This window comes from Ursus arctos, unplaced genomic scaffold (genome assembly GCF_023065955.2).
Source record: "Ursus arctos isolate Adak ecotype North America unplaced genomic scaffold, UrsArc2.0 scaffold_19, whole genome shotgun sequence".
NCBI classification, from domain to species: Eukaryota; Metazoa; Chordata; class Mammalia; order Carnivora; family Ursidae; genus Ursus; species Ursus arctos.
This window is the reverse complement of record NW_026622863.1, coordinates 28,435,767-28,458,573: the sequence shown is the minus strand read 5'-3', so window position 1 is coordinate 28,458,573 and position 22,807 is coordinate 28,435,767. Positions and strand designations below refer to the sequence as shown.

The 22,807-nt window shown below is 43.6% G+C and overlaps 1 protein-coding gene across 6 annotated transcripts in view; it reads left to right on the top strand.

Moving 5' to 3' along the window:
• WDR59 (WD repeat domain 59) overlaps positions 1-22,807 on the top strand; it is an 80,965-nt gene that overhangs the window by 29,481 nt on the left and 28,677 nt on the right. For all 6 annotated transcript variants that reach the window (XM_026495225.4, XM_026495223.4, XM_044382508.3 and 3 more), the window contains exons 7-17: positions 2,233-2,321; positions 5,246-5,362; positions 9,082-9,159; positions 11,334-11,490; positions 14,963-15,042; positions 16,384-16,516; positions 16,653-16,777; positions 18,702-18,866; positions 21,287-21,382; positions 21,515-21,671; positions 22,149-22,218. In XM_026495225.4, the coding sequence (XP_026351010.1) occupies positions 2,233-2,321; positions 5,246-5,362; positions 9,082-9,159; positions 11,334-11,490; positions 14,963-15,042; positions 16,384-16,516; positions 16,653-16,777; positions 18,702-18,866; positions 21,287-21,382; positions 21,515-21,671; positions 22,149-22,218 (1,267 nt within the window). The remainder of the gene's footprint in view (positions 1-2,232; positions 2,322-5,245; positions 5,363-9,081; positions 9,160-11,333; positions 11,491-14,962; positions 15,043-16,383; positions 16,517-16,652; positions 16,778-18,701; positions 18,867-21,286; positions 21,383-21,514; positions 21,672-22,148; positions 22,219-22,807) is intronic.

The following is a 22,807-nucleotide window of genomic DNA, read 5'->3' as shown; positions in this document are numbered from 1 at the left end:
CTTAAATCCTGCTCCTTTGTATCTTTTCGGTACATTTGAATTCACATTTGGTGTTTGCTCCAAAATGAATACATGATTCTTCTTTTTTCTGCCACATCTCCACGCCTCATCATTTAGAGACATTGGGCACCACTACTGTATTAAGCAGGTGGATCATCTGTCCTGTGCAGTTAGGGACCATGTCTGTTTTGTTCAGCGCTGTAGACCAAAGGTCAGGCCACCTGTCTGACCCGAGGAGATGCTCTGTAAATGTTTGTTAAATGGCGGTGGGAATCAAGCACCTGTGCCTCTGTGCCAAGTGCTTAATAAACCTGTTGCTCTGGACCCCAGCCCCCTTTCCCCTTCCTTATTCCCGCCACCTCGGCTTTTAGGCGCTTACGATCTGAGACACATGATGGCCCACAGACGTGGTTGCAGAGGGCATCCAACTGAATAAAGATACAAATGGTCTGTCAATGCCTCAGTTACCTCCCTGGGGTTTTGTTGCTTCTACTTGGAGGTTTCTAAGTTAGGCTGGTCGTGGAGGAGCTGTAGAAAGAAAGACAGTTCTTTTTTTCAGCCCACTTGTTCTGATTGCTTTCTTTTCTGTTTTAAGTCCTCTAAAGAAGAGAGGTGGGAGATTTCCCTCTTTTTTTGTACCTCAGTGAGATTTCTCAGTGGTGGCAAAGCTGCCCTGGGAGAAAAGAGGCAAATGAGAGGCTGTGGATTTTGGTAAGCTGCTTAATTTAACATTCCCCGAAGGTGCAACCTTGGCTAGTATTGCTTCTCAGAGTCCGTTGTCCCTATCTCTTCCTTAAGCACGTTGTTTATGCCTTTGGGGTAGAGAGTAAGCAAGAGCTTGTGTGTACCCCAGAGTAGTCTCTGTCAGAACACCTAACATTTGGGAACTCTGTTTGACCCTGTTGTCATGATCCTAGTAGAACAGATTGAATTAGGGGGTTCCCAGAACCCTTTGGAAGGCTTCATGGTCTGATGGACCCCTGCACTGGGGAAAGTATATTTCTTTTGGACGTCTTTGAGTAATCTGTCTTGAGGAAATGGGGCAGGCTCTTCCTACTCACTTTCTCCTCTAGCTTATAGCCTTTCTTGCAAAGAAACTGGGTCTCCTACACTAGCTTCCTCCTTTAGGGGTCTCCACCATTCATTCCTAGGTGGCTTAAGATGCCCTGTGTCTCAAGCAAAAAAACCACAACAAACAAATGACCCTCACCGAAACCAAGCAAGGATAACTTCTGGGTCTTAACTCCATTTGCTGTTAGATTCTGAGTCCTTAATGTGTCAGTCCCACTCTTCTTGGATCAGGTTGCCTTCCAAAGCCCTGGATCCATGACGGTGTCCCCAGTAATAAACACCCACCCAAAGGGAGAAATATGTGTGGTCTGAGCAAGGACAAGAAGAGGTGGGAAGGAGAGCCATTGTGTTGTTCTGGTTGAACTTAATTAACTTGGTTATTTTTAAGAGTCAGCTAGAAGTGCTGATATGTCCTAGTTTTCCGCAGGTTTCAGCCCCTCTGGCATCTCACGCTATGCCTCCTCTCGTATAGCTCCCTTGTTACTGTTGTTACCTCTTTGTGTTGGCAGAGTGGGGAAGGGACTCGGTTCACAGTGTGGGGGACGTTCCCGTTCCCTTACTTAACACAGGGCCAGTGGCCACGTGTAATCGCTGCTGGGAGGAGAGAGTGCAGGAGGGGGCTGGTGCGCAGACCCTTCTGAGGGCAGAACTGGGCAACCCAGGGGCTTATTCTTCAGCTGAGGTTCAGGAACCTTTGTTTCTCCAAGGTTGCCCTCCTCAGTAGGTAAGTAAGTGGGTGAGTAAGTGGGAAGGAGCAGGCATTGCGCTGAGGCTCTCTGAGTGGGAGCGCCAGGCTGGTCGCTGGGGATGGTGAAGAGCCAGGTTGTGTGATGAGTAGTCAGTTGCCAGCCAACAGCCATGTTGAGCTGCTGCTCAGGAGAAACCATGTTTCCCTGCTGATTCTGCACGGAGGTAGCCCATGGAGTTTTTTCCTGGGTGAGATTATTTCCTCAATTAGGTGACTCTGAGCCTGTTCCGATGTGTTAATTCATTTATTTTTTGGCCTCATTTTCTCTTTAACGGTGGAGCTGGTGCAGTCAGAACCTGAAGGGTTCTGTTCTCCTTCAGCTGGAACTCATTATCCAGCCGCTCTGGAGGCGCTGTACTGCGGTGCCAGGGGGTTGAGGGCAGCCGCTTTCTTCCCCTGATTCTTCTTTGCAGCCGGTGCCTCACAGGTCAAATGGAATAAAAAAAATGCTAATTGCCTCGCCACCAGTCATGACGGGGATGTGCGGATATGGGACAAGCGGGTGAGTAATCTCTGCCCTCCCCCGCCCCAGTTGGTCTTTAGTCCCTCCCAGGGGGTGTGAGGAGGATGCTGTGAGTAGCAGAACTCATCTTGAGAGGCCAGGGTGCCCTGCGCACTGAGCAAATTGCCATTTTAAGATCACAGTACCCGATGACATTTGCTTCCTGGTCAAATTGATTTGAAGGAAGATAGAGAATATTGTGATCAGTGGTTAAGAAAAGAACTGGGCCTGACCTAAGTTAAAGCCCCATTTTGCTGCCTCCTAGTTAAAATATCAGCTGAGCCACTACACTTCTCCAAGCGTCAGTTACCTTATCTTCAAAACGAAGGTGATAATAGTGAGTGTGTCGTTGAGAAGGTCAAGCCTAGGGACCAGACACTATTCTAGAATGGTCAGCAGGCTTCTTATCCCTGCCCGGATTGCAGAGCACAAACTGGTTGTTCTAGGACATATTCCATCCTGGGTATTTGTGGTATAAATTGCCGAGGCGAGGTACTTAGGGTGCTCCAGTCCTCCCTTAGACATCCAGCTGTCCCATCAGCCTCACAAGAGCCTGCAGAGCATATATTCTCCCTGCACAACCTGTGTAACTGATGGGCACGGAAGAGGTGCAGGGTCCTGGGCGGCCACCGCGATGGAGAGTCTGTTGAGAGTTTGGTTTGTTGGCATCACTGACAACAGTGATGCAGGAAAAGGCCTGCCTGTACCCAACTGCCAGGTGCTTGGGTAGTAATGCACGGGGCAGTCAACTTTGTAAGATCTGGGGTGTCGTACTGCCTCCTGCTTTCTGAAACTGGAGGCTAGAGCTCCTCAGCTTCTGTGGGAAACACCCACTTTCAGTTTTCCTGAAACTGTCAGCCTGGGTGCTGTCCCATCTTAGCATGACTTCCGTCCCTTCCCTTGTGGCAGGGAGCGGGGCAGACAGTTGGGCAGAGGAGAAGGAAATGAAGCAGGGATGGGGAGTCTGCTGGCTTGGGCGCCACAGCTTGCTAGGGAAGCGGTGTGTTGGCCTAAGCCCTCTGCCTTACCTGGCTCTTGGATGAGAAGGTGATTTTGTAAGTAGGGGTTAGACAGGTACGTCTTCTATGTGTTAGTTTTTGTCTCTGTCCCTTAGTCTGGTCTCGTAATAGCCATTCTCCCCTCTCTTGATTTTTTAAAGTGGTGATTGGTTTTGTTCCTTTCATCACCAGCATAGCTTTTAAATTTGTAAATGGTTTAATAAAATATTTGGTTAGTTTGCAGTGCATACAGACTTGCTTTGTATTGTTTTCAGGCCATAGGCAAAATAAACCATTTGGTATTTAGCCATAAATCCTGTCATACTTGTCTTCCAAACTAGTATTGGAAAACCAGTAGTATTCCTTATCTTGAAGAAGGAGACTGCCAAACTATTCCTCTCTAGTCTTCCAGTCAGTCCACTAAGAACCTGACTTCCCTCAGCAATTTTATTTATTTTGTTTAAAGGGTTTTAACTTTTTTTTTTTTTTTTTTGCTATTAATACTTAGGATTTTTGCCCAGATGGATTGTAAAACTTGTAGTTCATGTTTTTACCTCTCTGGCACTTTCTAGTGCCAAGGCAGCACTGATGACACCAAGTATCAGAGGCTTAAAAAAGTGTGGTTGTGGGTGGCAATGTTGGTTTCATTCAAACACCCAGATGATGAATAGTAGTAACATTTACTACCTGTTTATAATGCACAAGGCATTGTTCTAAGAACTCTCTCTATAACTAGCCTTTAAAGTAAGTACTATTTTTTTATCCCCATTCTACAGATGAGCAAACCGAGGCCTGGTTTGTTGTTGGGATTTGAACTCAGGGAGGCTGGTTCTGAAGACTGCTTGTAACCTCATAGACCAATGCTGATTATAGAAGTAACAGATGCTCCTTGTAGAAAATGTAAAAGAGAAAATAAAAACATTTATAGGCCTATTACCCAGGACAAATGCTAACATTTTGGTGTTTTCTTGTGCTTTTTAAAAAACGTGGTTCATCATATCACATACATGGTCGTGCATACTTTTCCCATTTAATAGCATTTTTCCTGTGCTGTAATCCCTAAGTCTAACATTTAGTGGCTATATCACATTATGTTGGATAGCTATACTGTAATTGACTCTAAAATTTAATTATTCCCCATTTACTACTTGTGTTGTTTCTAGTTTTCTGGTGTTCCAAATAACACCAAGATGAACATCTTTTGTTATCTAAAGCTTTTGGTGAAATTGGAATAGTCTCTTAAGAAAGGAAAATTTTAAGTTGCTTGATAAAAATTGTCAAAGTTTTTTGCCAAAAGGTTGTACTATTTTGTATAAACACCAGCAGTGACAAATGTAGCCTTGCCAACATTGAGTATTATTTACAAGTAACTTCTAATTTGATAGCTTAATAAAATCTGACTTGAATGTATATTTCTGAGGTTTCCTCCTAAGTTTGCGTGTTTCGTGTAAGCTTATTAATCATGTGTAGTTATCTTCTGTGATGTGTGTTCATTCTCTTTGGGGGTCTTGGTGCTCGATTACTTTAAGATTGGTGGTTTTCCTTCCGGTCTCAAGGTCAGGTCTGTTTGAATGTCCCAGCCCCTCTTCCTGGGTGATAGTGAGGAAGGGGAGCAGGGATTGCAGACTGCACCTCTCAGGGGAGGCGCACCCACTACCCTGTATCCTTCATTAAAGCCATGCCTGGGGCTGGAGCGGGAAGAAACCAGGTTCACAGGCCCGTATACAGAGCATGCGTGAAGGAGGGTTGGAAAAGTCTTTTTCTGTTTTGTTTGTTTTGAAGAAAACAAAGTGGAGTTTCTTGAGGGTAGAGACAGTACCTGGTAGTGTTTTTGTGTCCCCACCCAGCCCCCAGCAGACTGTTACATGGTAGACACTCGGGGAGTTCTTTATAAATTGACAACACTCAGTGCCGATCCTGTTGTAGAAACCCAGCACAGCAGTGGAATATCTTGCAGCCCACCTCTCCAAAATCCACGGCCTGGACTGGCACCCAGACATTGAGCACATTCTTGCTACCTCCAGTCAAGACAACTCTGTCAAGGTGAGTGACCCCCGGGGACAGTTGGGGGAGCTGTGTGGGAGGCATCAGATTTCGTAGTGGCCCTTCCTTCGGAAAGAGAGCTACAGTAAGCACAGTGTGTGTGCTTTAGGGTGCTGGGCGGGCGAGCCCGGCTGTGTAGGCCAGCAGGAATGACGGGGTAGCGTATCTCTGACGGGGCTCTGGGGATTTGTTCAGAGCGTTTGCTTTCCCTTTGTGAAAGACGTCAGAGACGAAACCATTTAGAAGGGAAAAGTTTATTTGCCAAGTAGTTGCCAGGAAGTCAGATTTCAGGGAAAAACAACACAAAACCAAACCAAACCAGATAGATCAGTAAAGGAAAAAAGCCCACAAAATTGTTAGGGTTACCGAGTTTCCGATTAGTCTCCCTGGGGTGGAAAACCAGCAGTTTTCTCTCACGATTATCGTATCTGCAGAAGTTGGGACATCTTCGGTCAGCAGCATCGCCACAGTCAAGGAGAGCGTTGTTTTACTAGAGATTCTCTCTAACTTACAGGAAATGCTCAAGGGTTTGTGTGTTTCCGTGACCCTATCATTTTTGGTTTATCTCAGAGCGCAGCATTTCTTGTTGTTTGTTTTTCTGGTCCTGACTGTGGGGTGTGATGCGTTTAGAAGGATGCAGGCCACAGGGCCAGCCTCATTCCACAGGCCCTCCTTGTGGTCAGGCCCCTGTCTGGAAGGACAGAGACTTGACCACAGAAGTTTGCTTAGCAATTTTGTGATTCAGCATCATTAACGTAATGCTTTGTTTACATGGGCACGCAGACAGTGTCATTTTTTGGTATGGTGAGCAAAACTGGAATCACAACACAAGGCCTAAAAAGTTAAATTCTGTCTTGAGGTTTTTAAGTCTTTTAGGGTTGTCATTTACTTTTATGTGCCAGAGAGGGTTTTTTTGGTCTGTTTGTTTTGGGTTTGGGTTTTTGTCACCTTGTCATCCAAGTTCAGAACCCAGAAACTATCTAGTTCCCCTCCTCCTCTTTCCTCAAGTTTGCCGCTGTTCAGTGACATCTTTACCACCTGTGAGGCTGGATTCCGCGGGTATGGAAGCAGGCAACAGGCCAGTTTCCACATGTGAGACTCAGTCCTTGTTCCTTACGTGTAGGCTGAGCTTATGAATTAAGTGAGACTTTGCACATGGTATTTAATTTATTCCACCATATCCTAGTGGAAGGAAGACGGTTTTTATTGAATGTATATAAATAGCATAATTGTAAAAAGTGAAGCAGTTTTAGATGCACTTTGTGTAATATTCAACCATCATTTTTAGTAATTTGTAGATCAGGATCAATATGTCATTTTTTCCTGCGTAATCATTTTCTTAAGTTGACCTGACAATAGGTTAGCTTATAATTTGTAGTAATATATTTTTATTATATTTTTATTTTCTGAATTGAAGGGGTATGCTGGAACAAGATCCCATTGAATGAATGTTTTGCCTGAGTTTGTAAATTGTTAAACTGTGAAACTGTTGAATTTAGGGTTTAGAGCTAGATCAAGAAGAAAGAAAAGGATTTTTCTTGTATGGCCCTTAAAAATAGAACATTAACCACAATCACTTCATATCAGTTTAATGATTGTTTTTTCCCTGATCTTGGGTTAAGCAGTCTAGTTTAAAACATTGCCTTCTTCTAGACGAAGAGTCCTGGAAATCCAGACACAGTTCCTTGGTACATCCTGACAGATGTGTCTGCCTGTGGGCCAAGGTCAGCCTTACTGAGAGTCCTATACCCATGAGGCTGTTCAAGAACCTGGTTCTTTCTTGCCTGAGGCTCTTCTGATATTTCTTCAGAAGCCTTTCTTTCTGATCTGTAGCTTGTAGCAAGGGCCTTTTGGCAAGTAAGAGAAAAACAGAAAGCACCTGTGGACGAGAGGGCGGCATGGCTGCCCTGGTCCTTATAGTGATCAGTCTGTCAGATTGAAACAAACTGAAGTCATTCACGTGCAGCATATAATTATTTCATAAGACTGGCAGTGGTCGCTCTGAGCATAAGATCAGATTATGAAGTGAGTGAGGACTTGGTCAAATCCCCAGGGTCTTCTAACTTGTCCCATAATTATATGTTATAATGATCACCAGTTGAGCATATTTAAATCTGGAAACACATCTTTTTTTTTTCTCTTAAGGATTGATTTTGTTAACAGTTATTGTGACAGTCTGTAAATAAACATGAAAAGTAACCAATTGCTGAAATATATTCATAGTATTAATATTTTACCTGTATGTAATTAACTTAGGGAGGTTGAACTTCTTTATTTGCTAGTTTTTCCACGTTGGTAGACTTGATAACAGGAAGGCATTCACGAAGTATTGATCTAATTAAAAATCTGGAGAATTGCTAAGCAGACCTAATGATTTCTAGTTTCCCTTCTTTTATAAGTTGTGGGAGCAAGTTGCAGTTTTCCCTGTAGCCATCGGGGAAACCCAGAAGCAGTTTAGATGGAAAAGACATTTTAACTAAATTTTATTATTTTGAATATGGCGCCCGAATTTGGCAAAAAGTGTCAGAAGAAACAGGTATTACCTCATGTAATCCCTTTAAAGCCACATCCTCCCCCAGCCCCTAATATCTAGCAGCCACTGATATGTTCTCCATCACTGTAGTTTTGAGAGGGTCATTTAAATGGAATCATTCAGTATGTAACTTTCTGAGTTGGCTTCTTTTACTCAAGAGAGCACCTTCAAGATTCATCCAAGTTGTTTTAAGAATCAATAGATGATATACTTTTAGTTGGCGAGTAGTAATCCACTGTATGGATGTCCTACAGTTTATTATCTGTTGACCCATTGAGGGATATTGATTGGCTGTTTCCAGTTTTTGATGATTGTGAATAGAGCTGCTATAAACATTCACGTGTAGATTTTCCATTTTGCAGGACAAACAGTTAGGAGTTGGGATCATTGGGTCAGTGGTATATGCGTTTAACTTTTTGAGAAACAGCCAAACTGTCATCTATTTTTGAAAATAATTTCTGAATACTGGAATAGTTCAGAGTTTCAGTCTTGGTCATCCTACCTTTGGTGCTCTGCCATTTCCTGCTTCATGACAAACGCTTGGGCTCTGAGTATAGTTGTGTCCCTTCATTGAAAGCGCAGGCGTCTCTAAGGCAGAGTGTGTCCAGCTCACCTCTCTCTGCTCTGCAGCCTCAAGTTCCGCACGGTCAGTGGTGGAGCGGGTGAGTGTGTACGTGAGTGTGTTGGTGTCCAAACAGCCACCTCTTTCCTGTGTGACCTTGGGCAAGTTAGCCTGTTTAGTAATTTAGCTTTTGAGAAAGAATGGAATGACACCCAGTATTTGGTTGTTGTAAAGATGAAATGGGATAAAACCCCTGAAGCTCTGAACTCTGTCTGGAATGCTGTAAGTACGCAGCACATCAGCTGTCCTTAGTGGTTTGCCCTGCGTGGTGTAAAAGTGACGCAGGGTGAAAACTTGTCGCTCTGACCTGTCACCCGCAGGCCTGTTTAATAGGCAGGCTGACGCTGCTCTGCCCCGAGGCCTGGTCCTTGGGAAGTTGGGAAATTCTCCTGTAATGTTTATATATGGGAAAGGTTCTGTGTGTCTGCTCCGCTCCCCTGGTTGGCGGGCTGCCGGGAACACACTGAGGACAGAGAGTGAAGGGACCGCAGGCTGCCCTTATTTCAATCGCTGAGTTTTTTAATGGCATTTACTTCACAAATTATCCTGTTTTCTTTCTTCCAGTTCTGGGATTACCGCCAGCCTCGGAAATACCTCAGTATTCTCCCTTGCCAGGTGCCTGTCTGGAAGGCCAGATACACTGTGAGTGGGACACCCCACCTCCTGCTGGGAGCTTCATCTTAGTGTTCCAGACATGGGAGCCAAGGGCTGTTTTCTCTTACTTCCTTTGTGAGGCAGTTCTCTCTTTCTGTCTTGGCTGAGGTGTGAGGCCAAGGCGGTCCTGACAGCATAAAAGCTGTTATGTATTTTAAAAACTTGCCCTGGGGATGTTGAGGAAGCGTCTGTGTGAGGACTGCTCACCATAGATTGGGAGGCGGAACCACAGGACAGTGGTCATTAATGGCAGGGGAAGGGGGCAGGTGGAGCCAGAGGGCTGCAGGGCTTGCGGTCAGTGGATCGTGTTGCAAAGAAATCTGGCTTTAGATTCAGAAGACCTGGGTTTTGGGTACATCTGTGCCTTTTAATTTTTTCCCAAGATTTATTGAGGTGTAATTGACGTGTAACATTGTATAGGTTCAAGGTGTACACCCGTTGATTTGATACGCTGCTATATTGCAAGACTGTTAGTACCACAGCGTTGGCTAATATCTCTGTCACATCACATAATTACCATTTCTTTTGGATTGAGAACATTTAACATCTACTCTCTTAGCAACTTTCAAGAATATAAACAGTATTATTTACTATCATCACCATGCTGTATGTTGGATCCCCAGAACTCACTCATCTTCGAACTGGAAGTTTAACCGACATCTCCCCATTTTCCCCACCCATCAGCCCTTGGTAACCACCATTCTACTCTCCGTTACTATGAGTTCAGCTTTTTTAGATTCCATATGTAACTGATGTCAGACAGTATTTGTCTCTCTCTGACTTATTTCACTTAGTACAATGCCCTCAGCTCCACACATGTTGTGGCACATGACGGGATTTCCTTTTTTCTTGTGGCTGAATAATATTCCAGTGTGTGTGTGTGTGTGTGTGTGTGTGTGTGTGTGTGTGTGAAAAACGCATCTTCTTTACCTATTTTTTTAATCTGTTTTATCTTCTTTGTTGATCCATTGATGGACACTTAGATCACTTAGATTGTTTCCATATTTGCAATGAGCCATTTAATATTTGTGTGGCCTTGGGCAAGCTGCTGGATGCTTTTGAGCAATAGTTTCCTCCTCTGTAGCATATGAATAATAATTTTTACCAGGCCTTCCTTTTTATTATTATGATAAAATTTAGCATTTTAAAATATGCAATTCAGTGGCATTTAGCACATGCACAATATGCCTTTCCTTTTGAAAAATGGTATGTGAAAATGCTTTATAAACCGTCAGATGCTACAGATATAGGGGATAGGCTATTAGTCTTTCAGCCGTTTTCCCATTGCCACATTGATAGCTTCTGATCAGAGATAATACATTTTCTTCGGTGTCAACTTGAAAGGGAGCACAGGGATGAATAAAGCTGCCTTCATGCGTTAGGCTGTCACCCTGAGGCGCTGTGGAACATAGAAGATAATTTAGGTATTAAGTGGCTTTTGCATCTGGGAGCGCTTGTCAAGAAATCAGACATTGTTCTTATGAATTGAAATACTTCTCTCGATTAATATGTTTACTTTAAAAAATAAACAGAGAAGTCCAGGAGTGCTGTCAGGAGGGAAAGTGAAGATAAATGTGCTGTTAGGTGACTGTGGTTTATTCCTTCAAGAACAGAGTCTGATTATCTACCAAATAGACCCCTTAGCTACCTAGCAGATTAGGTGTCAATAAGTAGAACATGTCGGTCCTGAAATTGGAGGGTTTCCCTCCGAATAGCTGCAGTTTTGGGGCCGTGGGAAGGTGATGCTTTGTGTGGATGCTGTATGCTTCTGGTGCATTTCCACATGGCAAGAGTACTGTTTGCTGCTCTGGGGTTTTCCCCAGTGTGTCTTGCATACTCGTTCTGGATGTGAAACACTGTGTTCTGGTGTGCAGCAATCCGAGCCATTTGCTTATTTTAGAATTTAAAGTTCTCCAAGTATTTGGCTTAGCTTTATTTTTTACTCACTGTGGTCCTTTCCACGCAAGGAAAGAGTAGAATAAATGCAAAAGAAAAGGAGATGTGATGGATAACTTATGGTATTTGGAAAACATTTCCCCAGGTGGGTTGGGGCCTTCCATCATCTCATTTATGTTAGTTAGGAAAGCTTTCCAACTTTGGTAATTCAAGATTTAGCTGACTCTCCCTGGAATAATCACCTGCTTTTCCCTTTCCTGCCGTAGCCTTTCAGCAATGGATTGGTGACTGTGATGGTCCCCCAGCTGCGGAGGGAAAATAGTCTTCTCTTGTGGAACGTCTTTGACTTAAACACCCCAGTCCATACCTTTGTGGGGCATGATGACGTGGTGCTGGAGTTCCAGTGGAGGAAACAGAAGGAGGGTGAGTGGGAGCCGGATTTCCTTCTGAGCCCTATTCACAGCAGCTCCAGTAGGATTGGCCGTGTGGTCCAGTGCGGAGGACGCAGACCCCTCAGCGCTGGGCTTGAGGAACGGGAGAGTCAGGGAGACAGCCACCATTCACTGTAGATGGGTAAAAGGGTGTGGCGCTGTGGCTTCTCTCCCAAGCTTCCGTCTCTTCTCTTAGGTTCAGTGTCATTTCTCACCTACATGGAAGAGATCTGTAAGAGATGGATAGACTTACTGTTGGATCATCTCTAGGGCTGAAAAACTCTGGGGTCACAATCCTCAGAATTCTGGAGTTTGCTCCTTGCCACTCTGGGGAGGTCATCATCAGCACCTCCCACCATGTATTCCTAGTTCCCTTCACAATGCATAGTGGTGTTTTCTCTGCCATCTCCTTGAAGATGGGTTTGGCCACATGTCTTGCTTTGATCATGAGACACGAACAGAGTGATACAATCTCTTCTGGGTTGAAGCATTAGCAGCCATTGTGCAATTACACACTCTTTGCTTCTGCCACCGTAACTGGCAAAACTCCAGCTGGAGCTGCGCCCGTGAACAAGATGTCCTTGCTTTAAGCCACTGAGATTTGTTTGTTATTGCAGCTTCACCTGGCCAGCCCTCACTAATGCAAGGTCAGGTGTAATGGAGTCAGAAGCCCTCGGCTTCAGCTTCTCCAGCAGCTCACCATGCAAACTCAGTTGCACCCTCTCTTTTCCTGAGATCTTATTGTCATGATCTCTAAAGATTTTATGGAATAGAAGTATATTTCTTGGTCTTTCCATATTACAGAAGGAAAGCCAGGCAGTGGAATGGTGTGACCTGTCAGAGTCCCAGGAAAGGTCTCTGGTAGACCTGGGATTAGAGCACTCTTTTTTTTTTTTTTTTTTTAAGATTTTATTTATTTATGTGACAGAGAGACAGCCAGCGAGAGAGGGAACACAAGCAGGGGGAGTGGGAGAGGAAGAAGCAGGCTCCCAGCGGAGGAGCCCGATGTGGGACTCGATCCTGGAACGCCAGGATCATGCCCTGAGCCGAAGGAAGCCGCCTAATGACTGCGCTACCCAGGCGCCCCTAGAGCACTCATCTTATCCCGGCTTATTTGTGACCTTCACAAGCCTCTTTTCCAGGGACCCTCTTTTGAAGGGACTCTTTTGATCATCCTCTTAATTTTCTCATCTTTATTTCCCGAATATCCCCGCTTCTAGAAACATGAGGCTGCTTGGTCTTTATCCCATCAATTTGCATGCATGACTTTGGCTTTCAACTTCCTCTCTTGCACTTTGCGACAGTAAACAGATGAAGTCGTTTCCTCATGGTCTGGCAGGGAGAGGTTGGCCTGTAGCTTTGGCTTGAAACAAAAAGTTTTTAGCATCCTGTTTTCAGTTATCTATGTCATCTGTAAGCTGGTAGTGTGAATTGTGCAAATTGGGACCATCTAGTCAGTAGTGAGATTTTGAGTGCAAGTTACAGGTGTTTCTTCAAATTCCTTTTTATTGTAAAGTATATCATCTGTCTAGAAAATTGCATGAAACATGGACAGTCTTACAAATTTTGAAGTGAAAATCTATGTAACTACCACAGTGGTCTAGAAAGGGAACATTGCTCAAGCCCCAGATCATAGTCCCTTCTCTTCCCCAGAAGGAAACGCTGTCCTAACATTTATGAGTGTGATTTCTGTTGTTATTTTTATAGTTTTGCCACCTGTTGATGCATCCCTCGAAGTAATTTCAGCTCGCTGGTTCGACCTTTTGTAGATGTAATCCTCCCGCATGTATTCTTCTATTTTACTTCTTCTACAACCAATGCCGCTCCGTTTCATTTTACTGCCATGTTTTCTTAGTCAGTTTTTACTGGATTATCTCAGGTTTTGACTTGGGTTTTCATTGCGGTGTGGGAGCTTTTAGAGAGCTAGCAAGAGAATTGGGATGCCGTGGCCAAGGGAAGAGGATGCTTCATGAAGGAAGCGCCAGTCACTGATTTCAGATGTTGCTGAAGGATCAACGTGCAGAATAAGAGAAGAGCATTTACTTGGACAAATAGGAAGCTATGTGATTATTAAGAGACGAGTTCCAGAAGCAGATTGAGGATAGAAGCCAGATTGTAAGGCAACATGAACAGAGGCAGCAGGACCTGGTTTTGTGAATGAAGTTGCCTTCACAAGCAAGGAGTAGACTAAGTTGATCTTAAAGCTGCTGCCCCTCTCTCTGAGGGCAAGGAGAGGGTGCAAGAGAGGGGGCACGTGGGAAAGCAAGGGCCCTGTGAGAGTGAGAGGGAATGGGGGTGAAGGCACTAGTGAAGGGGTTGGGATTAGAACGGAATTAGGGGTAACTTTTCTCCACAGTCAGGGTCACGAAAAGAAGCCAGATGTGGAGGCAGACAATTGCTGACGTGAATATGAGTCTGTACGGGGTCGGGGGGGACTCCTGGCAGGCAGCCGTTCAGAAGACTTGTGTCCCGTTAGGCACACACAAGGATACAGTAACACACTGAGGAGCGAAGGCCCGATTGAGGGCAGTGACACAGAGAAGGAACTTCTGCCCCTCACCCACCCTTTTAACTTGGACACATCATGTTCTCTGCTGCCTCCATTTTCCCATCTGTAAAATGAAGGAATTGGATGGAATTAAATTATAAACTCCTCTAAATTCTTTGCTCTCAAAGGATGGCCATAAAGGAGATTCTAGATACGACCTAATTACTCTGAAATGCCTTGATCTTTCATAAAGCTCCCTAAACGATTTTAGAATTGTTTCCCTCTGACCAGACCTGATATGTGAAAATCATAACTCAGTCAATTAAGAACATTCAAGATTGATTATCCATTTTATAAAGAGATGCATCTCTTTATCAAAAAATTCTTTTAAATGGTAAGGTGTCGTTATGCATTTAAGGCAGTTCGTTTCACAGAAATCATATTCATGCTCAGCTCCTCTGGAGCATATAAAAGGAGGAACATTTGTGGAGGCGAAAGTTCAATGTGACGTTAAATCCCAGCATCCCTCTTCACCTGCTGAGCTGCCAGATATTATTTCACTTCATTTAAGTTTCTGCTCAAATGTGACTTCCTCAGGGAGGCCTGTCTAAAAATAGCTCCGCCATTCGTTCTCTTATCCTGGGTGTTGGTTTTTTTTTTCTTTCTTTCTTTCCTTTCTTTTTTTTAATAACACTGTCACTACCAGATATTTTTATTATGTATTTTTTATGTATTTTTTATTTTTTATTATGTATTTATCCATTTGTCTGGTGCTACCCCTGGATTGTGAGATCTATAAAGACAGAGACTGTAGTATTCACGCTTGTCCCAGTACCTAGAACAGTGCCGGACGTCCAGGAGGTGGTCACCAAGTATTTGTTGGATGGATGAAGGAATCTCACTCCATTGCAACCTGTGGCAAAATCGATGTTGAATTAAAAAAAAAAATCCAGGATTCTTATTTGGTGATTTCTAGGGTCCAAGGACTACCAGCTGGTTACGTGGTCACGGGATCAGACCTTGAGAATGTGGCGGGTGGATTCCCAGATGCAGAGGGTATGTATGCGGTGCTGTGTGGAGGAATGTAACTGGGTACGCTAGAAACTTTAAAAAAAAATAGGAGATTAGTATTTGGGGAAGTCAGAGGGTACGTGGTGGACATGTGATAATACTTGCTGGTTGGCCGAGTGGCTTGTGTAGACCACACTGAGGCTTTGAGGTCTTCAAGAGCCAACTTCAGTATTGGGCACTTTTAAGCGTGAAAAGCCTCTGACTGCCTTTTCTCTTGTCCCGGTATGAGAGTGTGGGTAGCCTACTGAGCAGATGGCCTGTGGGCTTCATTTCTTTCTCTTCTTCTAAATGAACTAGGACGTCTAACCTTACGCTCTGCAGTGTTCAGAGCCCTTTACATCCATCAGCGACACCACCTGTCCTATGAAGCCCTTTTCAATTTTTGCCCCACAAATGATACCTGTTTCTTATATGAACCACAGTGGTTGGTACCTTGCTGTGGCCCTTGCTGTGCTCCGCCTCAACACGGTTCTTCCATTCAGTGGCGACATTCCTTAAAGGCAGGAACCGTGCCTCCTTGTGCAGCCTCCCCCACAGTGCTCTGTAGAGGGTGAATAGAAAATGCTGGGTAAAATTTACAACACTGTGGGGTGCCTGGCTGGCTCAGTTGGTAGAGCAGCTCCTTTTTTTTTTTTTTTTTTTTTTTGGTGCCAAAACCTGGGAACAAGAGCATGCAACTCTCTCTCTTTTTTAAAAAGATTTTTAAAAAATTAATTAATTAGAGAGACATGAGCCTCAGTCTCACAATCCCGAGATCATGACCTGAGCCGAGACCAAGAGTCAGACACTCAACAGACTGAGCCACCCAGGTGCCCCAGAGAACATGCAACTCTTGATCTTAGGATTGTGTGTTCGAGCCCCACGTTGGCTGTAGAGATTACTTAAAAAGCAGTCAGTCAATCAATCATCCAATCTTAAAAAACATTTTGCAACACTGCTCAGTACAAAATCACTCTTGAGCATTTTGGTCAAGTATTATCACCTTATTGCCTTTCAAATACATTTTTTCCAGAAAGTGCTATTTGTTCATTTTTGGTCTTGGGTTAACTGAACAACTCCATAAAGGCTTGGAATTTAAAATAATGTTTTCTGAGGCTTCCATAAACTATGAACAGGATGAGAAATTTCCAGGGTAGATAAAAGTCTCTTCTCCTGTGTATTTAACCAGGGAGATTTGGTGGTGGGTAAAACCTATTTTGATTGTATCGGTTTTTGGTCGACATCTTTAGCCTTCGTGGTTCCCATTTTTAAGTCAGAACCCCAACCAGACATGGCGATCATTTCCACTGACTTCTATAGACCTAGATCTTCTACCCTTTGTTGCAGCTCTGTGCAAATGACATATTAGATGGCGTGGATGAGTTCATTGAGAGCATTTCTCTTCTGCCGGAACCAGAGAAGACCCTTCACACTCAAGATACAGATCACCAGCACAACTCGAGCCATGGGGAGGAAGAAGGTAACCGGGCAAACGGGTGTTTCAGGTGAGGTGCCCCTGTGTGCATCTCAGAGTTACAGCAGATACCCTAGAACTGCTCTCAGGCCCATTTTCAAAAATGTTTTCCAACAACTGAAGAACCTCTCTCTCCTGCTAGTCTTAAAGGAAGACCCCCCGAGCAATGTCCTGGAAGAGAAGAAATCGGAGCAGCCGGGGCTGCCTCAGACTCTGCAGCAGGAGTTCTCCCTCATCAACGTGCAGATCCGGAACGTCAACGTGGAGGTGCTCACTGGTTTACAGCCTTGTTCTCCTACTTGCTGATGGCAGTCGGTGGGAGACGGGGCTCTTTCAGCTCTGATTTCGGCTAGCAAAGAGCTTTGCTACTCTAACAAGGGAATCTCTCTGCTTGCTTTTTTATTTTCTAGGTTTTCTAGAGAAATAGATGTTTTCCAAATGCAAATTATAGTCTCACGATAGTATTTTCTCGTAAGATGAACCAAGGAATAAACTGATGCTCATGTGTTTTGAAATCCTCTTAGCTGCTCCAACACCTCGTTCTACCATGTGTGAAGTTACTTAGAGCCAGGAAGGCTTAGTGATTTGGCAAAGGTTACTGGTATAGTTAATGGCAGAGCTGAGTTTGGAAGCCAAACCTCCTGACCTCCCAAGGTTCTTTGTGCCCTGCTCTACTGTCTTCCCTTAAAGCTGGTCATTTCCTTAATGACTCAGATTCATAGTAAGAAGGTCACCAAACTTCTTTGTTCATTTAACACATGAAAAGGTTTACTGTCTTCCTTTTGGGGAGGTATTGAAATGATTTCCTTCAAAGAATTGAGTCTGTGAAGGAGTTTTGAAGCTTGATTCGTTTCTTTTTTGCCCAGATTGAACTAACGGTAGGCATGGATATGTGCATGTGCATAATTATCTCCTTTGGCCTTTCTGGTGGGGGAGGCAGAGGGAGAGAGAGAATCCCAAGCAGGCTCCAGGCCCAGCACGTAGCCCAATATGGGGCTCCATCTCACAATCCTGAGATCATGACCTGAGCTGAAATCAAGAGTCGGACACTTAACCGGCTGAGCCAACCAGGCACCCTTCCTTTGGCCTTTAAAACAACTCTGCAATATATGCTTTTCTCCCTACTTTACAGAAGAAGAAACCACCACTAAGAGATGTAATGACTTATCTGAAGTCAGCAGCTATTTGGTGGAAGAGATAATATTTGGATCTGTCTCCAGATTTCCTGCATGTGTGCCTTTTTTCTGTTTACTCCAGCTGCCTTCTCTGGTTGGCAGCGTGAGAAATCAAGAGAGAGAAAGGATTCTTTGATTAATTGGGTATCTGTATCAGTTCAGATCATACCCCCTTTCTTGAGAACAGTTGAGGACGGTGTGGATAGCCAAGTGATTCTAGTTTAAGAAGGAGATCTTGATTCCTTTTCCAGGAGTGCTTTTTTTAAAAGTATTGAAATATAACTCACGTACCCTAAAATTTACCCTTCTGAAGTGTACAGTTTGGTGGTTCGTAGTATAGTCACAAGGCTATGCCACCATCATCCCTAATTCCAAAGCATTTTCATCATTTCATCATCCCTAAAAAATCCTCTACCCATTTGCAGTCACGTCCCGTTGCCCCCCCACCCTGCCCCTGACACCCACTAATCTGCTTTCTGTCTCCATGGATTTTCCCAGGAGTGCTTTTTAACTCGAGTCTGGTATTTCATTTCTTCCTGCTTTATTTTCTCATCTCAAAATAAATATAACAAGTTTTAGTCTACCTCACAGCTTTAGGATGAAGCTTTTTTAAGTCAAAATACTTTGAACTTATTAAATCAGTGCTAAAATTAAAAATATGTCTTGAGCATGAGTTGTCTAAATCTTCCAAAGTCATTTGTCTCTGGAGAGTCTCCCATCACCCAGGTCCCAGGAACCTGGAGCTTACGGTTAGCTTGTTTAAAATCATTTGCATCCGGGATGTCTGGGTGGTTCAGTCGATTAAGCGTCTGCCTTCAGCTCAGGTCATGATCCTGGGGTCCGGGAATTGAGTCCCGCATTGGGCTCCCTCTGCCTGCAGCTCTCCCTGCTTGTGCTCTCTTTCTCTCTCTAACAAATAACTAAATAAGATCTTAAAAAAAAATAAATAAATTCATTTGCCTCCGGTGATGCCTGATGGTTCATCTCCTGAGCAGTTGTCCCTTTGTCATCTGCAGATGGACGCGGCAGACAGGAGCTGCACGGTGTCCGTGCACTGCAGTGGCCACCGTGTCAAGATGCTGGTGAAGTTCCCCGCGCAGTACCCCAACAATGCTGCCCCTTCCTTCCAGTTTATCAACCCCACCACCATCACATCCACAATGAAAGCGAAGCTGCTAAAGGTGGGGGTCTGTGTTCACACGTTCTCTTTATGTTTTAAGAGGAAACCTCTGTTCATGGGCATCAGCATCTAAGTTGAGTGGTAAAGTTGAATGAAAACGCCAGTAGATTAGATTGGAAAGTCATCTGTGCGTATGTACTTCGGTGTTAAGTTCATTGTGTATAGAAAACATCAGAACATGGTTCTTACCGTTTTTGGATCATGGACCCCCTTTGAACATTTAATGGAAACAACTGACCCTTCCCCAGAGAAATTTGCACAAATGTTGTAAATAATTTTAGAAATATTGCGTGTAAATGGTTGTAGTTCTATAATTGTATATAATCTGCTCATAGATCTCATTAAAACTATGCATTAATCCCAGGTTAAGAACCCTGCAGGACATTTTCACTTATCTGGAAACAGTAGGCAAGCTGTATTCTGAAGCTAAAAGATATTTTATAATCGGAAAACAAGGGTGCCTGAGTGGCTCAGTCAGTTAAGCATTCGACTCTTGATCTCAGCTCAGGTCTTGATCTCAGGGTCATGAGTTCAAGCCCTGCATTGGGCTCCATGCTGGACATGGAGCCTACTTAAAAAACAAACGAAAACAAAATGTAAGGTAATTTAAAAAAATCCATTCCATGAAAGGAGGTGGTGTGATCCTCAGGTGAGGCTGGCTGGCTGCCCAGGTGAGGTGTCTGGAGGGATGGCGGGGCCTGAATGGAGGTGGGATAGCCTGGATCTGGTTCTTGCTCCTGAAGCCTCAGGAGCTTGCTTTGGCAGTTCACACAGAGCTAATTGGGCAGAATCTCCATTAAAAAAGCCCCACGAGCTGGGCACGGTACACCTTGTTTTCATTTTGAGCAGTGTCATGAGTGAAGTGACTGAAATGTTCTGACAAACCAAGATGACCCAAATGCTCTTCACCTTTTCCTAGTTTGTATCACATACACTTGACCCATCTTCCTGGAGGAAGATACATAGCCAAGAAATTTTTCAAGTGGTGTAAGGATCTCTCAAGTGCTGCTTTGATTTTGTAGTAAAGGTACATTTTATGCTTGGAAATTTTTTTTTTATCTAAGTATAATGAACATGTAGTGTTATATTAAATGAGTTTCAGGAGTGCAATATAGTGACTCAGCAATTCTCTACATTACTCAGTGCTCATCACGACAAGTGCGCTCCTTAATCCCCATCACCTGTTCCACCCATCCCCCCACCCACCTCCCCTCTGGGAACCATCTGTTTGTTCTCTCTAGTTGAGAGTCTCTTTTTTTGTTTGTACTTGGAATTCGAATATTTCATTGTCATATTTGCACATACAAAAAAGATTTTCCTCTTGTTTTAAAAATGATAGGATTGGGAAGTATCTTTAAAGGTCTAATTCAGCGCTGTCCGATAAAAATATAATGCAGGCTACATATAATTTAAAATTTTCTAGTAGCCGCACTAAAAAAAAATTGAAAGTGGCAGGTAAATTAATTTCAGTGATATTTTTACTTAATCCAATATATGCAAAGTATTATCATCTCAACATGTAAACCATATAAAAATTATTGCGAGAGTTTGCATTCTTTTTTTTGTGCTAAATCTTCAACACTTGGTATGAATTTTACACTTACAACACATCTCAATTCAGCATGCTTAGCAACTGAGGATGGCCCTTTCCTATTTTTTTTTAATTTTTAAGATTTTATTTATTTGAGGGAGAGAGAGAGAACAAGCAGCGGGGTGAAGCAGAGGGAGAGGAAGAAGTAGACTCCCTGCTGCGCAGGGAGCCTGAAGCTGGGCTTAGTCCCAGGACCCCTGAGATCATGACTTGAGCCGAAGGCAGACGCTTAGCCGACTGAGCCACCGACGCGCCCCAGCACATCTCAGTTCAGACTTACCTCACTTCACATGCTGTATAGCCCTGTGTGGGTAATGACTTCTGTATTGGACCACGCAGGCCCAGTTTACGTGCCTGTCTTCAGTATCTGTGTCAGTTTATGTCTATAGCATGTGCCTTAAAATGTTAGGATTTATATTTTTACAGAAGCAAAAAAAAAAATATATATATATATATATATATATATACACATTGTAATTCCTATCAAAGTGAAATCTGTTCCCCCTGGCTTGCATTGGGTATTACTTCTAGGATACTGAGATTTTCATGATGGGGTGGGGGTTAAGCTAGGAGGAGAGGAAAGGAGTAGAAGTCACAGTAAAGAAATGTGCCCTCTCCAGCTGTGCCTGCCCTGGCTAAGGAGAGGGCTTCTCGAATCTGCTCCGTGAGCCTCCAGAGCAGGTGGAAAGTAGGATGCTGCACTGGAACCCTCAGACACAGCCACGCTCCTGTCTCCCTGAGTCTTCACGACTTCCCACTGCTTTGAAGAATAAAAGTGAATCAGGAGAAGGAATGTTGCTATTCTTGACTGTGTTTCGTGCCTTTTCTAGATCCTGAAAGACACTTCCCTGCAAAAAGTGAAACGAAACCAGAGTTGTTTGGAGCCCTGCCTGCGCCAGCTCGTCTCCTGCCTTGAGTCTTTTGTGGTGGGATTCTTGTACCAACCTATGCTTTGATGTTTGGTTTTGTTTATTCCTCCCCAAACAAATGTATCCTTATTTTGTAAGTCAGCTTTAAGACAGCTTGTGGTTTTTATTCTGTTAATTTTTAAATTTCAGAACCAAGAAGATAGCACTTCCAGCAACCCTTTTGCACTCCCAAACTCCGTCACTCCACCCTTACCAACCTTTGCCCGGGTGACCACAGCCTATGGGTCATACCAGGATGCCAATATTCCCTTCCCTAGGACCTCGGGGGCCAGGTTCTGCGGAGCAGGTTGGTCTGTTTTTTGGTTCTCTGATTCTCGATTTTGCGAGCAAGAAGCTCAGAATGTCCTATAGTCTATAAAGAAATCTCCGAAAAATCAGGAAATTTTCATTTGTTTTTGTTTCCTGAGAACTCAGAATATTGCTGTAGTGTTAAATGGTTTGATGTTGAATTGGCTTCTCTAGACATATCCTAGGAATGTTCGACTGAATTAGAGTTTTTATTCTTTCATTCTGATGAGTGTGAATGCGAATCTTATTCAGATCTGTGATTCTCAACACAGGGCGGGTCCCCTAGCAAAGAAATATAAGGTACCCAAGAAGATTTTTTCCACACCACACATATCCCAACCCTCCTGGATCCTAGAGATTCTGACCTTTGTCCTTGTTACGTATGGCTACAGTCAGGACTGACCAGGGCTGCCTTAGGATTTCCCACGTGCAGCTCATTGACCTTGATGTGCACATGTGGTGTCTCCTTTGTCAGGGTATCTGGTGTATTTCACAAGGCCGATGACGATGCATCGAGCAGTGTCTCCGACAGAACCTACTCCAAGGTGAGCCTGAGAGATGCAGATGTCAGCTGCGTTCATGGGGCCATAAGTGGGCAGACATCTGGGAGTGAGCACTGAGTTTGTCTTTGGACAAGTGGTTTTAGTTCTTCAGTAAATACCCACTCTAAGATTTATTCGAGAAAGATGAGGTTCATGAAATTGCCACTAAGCTGAGATTTGGGAGGTCCGGTTACTACCAAACCACCAGAAGAAGTAGTTTGATAAAAGCTGTTGTCAAAACAAGGCAAATTATTTTTTAATGGGCTTTTCCCCTATCGCTAAAGTATTATCTGAATATTCAATACAAATAGAAAAGTAACAAAAAAGATCATCTGCAGGTCCACAGCACTAATACGCCACTTCTAACATTACCAAAACATGTTAAATTTTTAAAAATGACATTAAGTGGTTGGAAAAACTCACAGTATGGAAGTTTTAAATTAAAATTTGAAAGCTCTGTTTTTCCTTGGCGAGTCACTGTCAGCAATTTAACATGCTTTCTGTCTGGTCTCCATTATTTTTCTGTGTGTGGGTTTTTTAGTTTGCTTTTTTTTTTTTTTTTTTTTTTTAAGAAGCAATCTAAAGTAGCAAA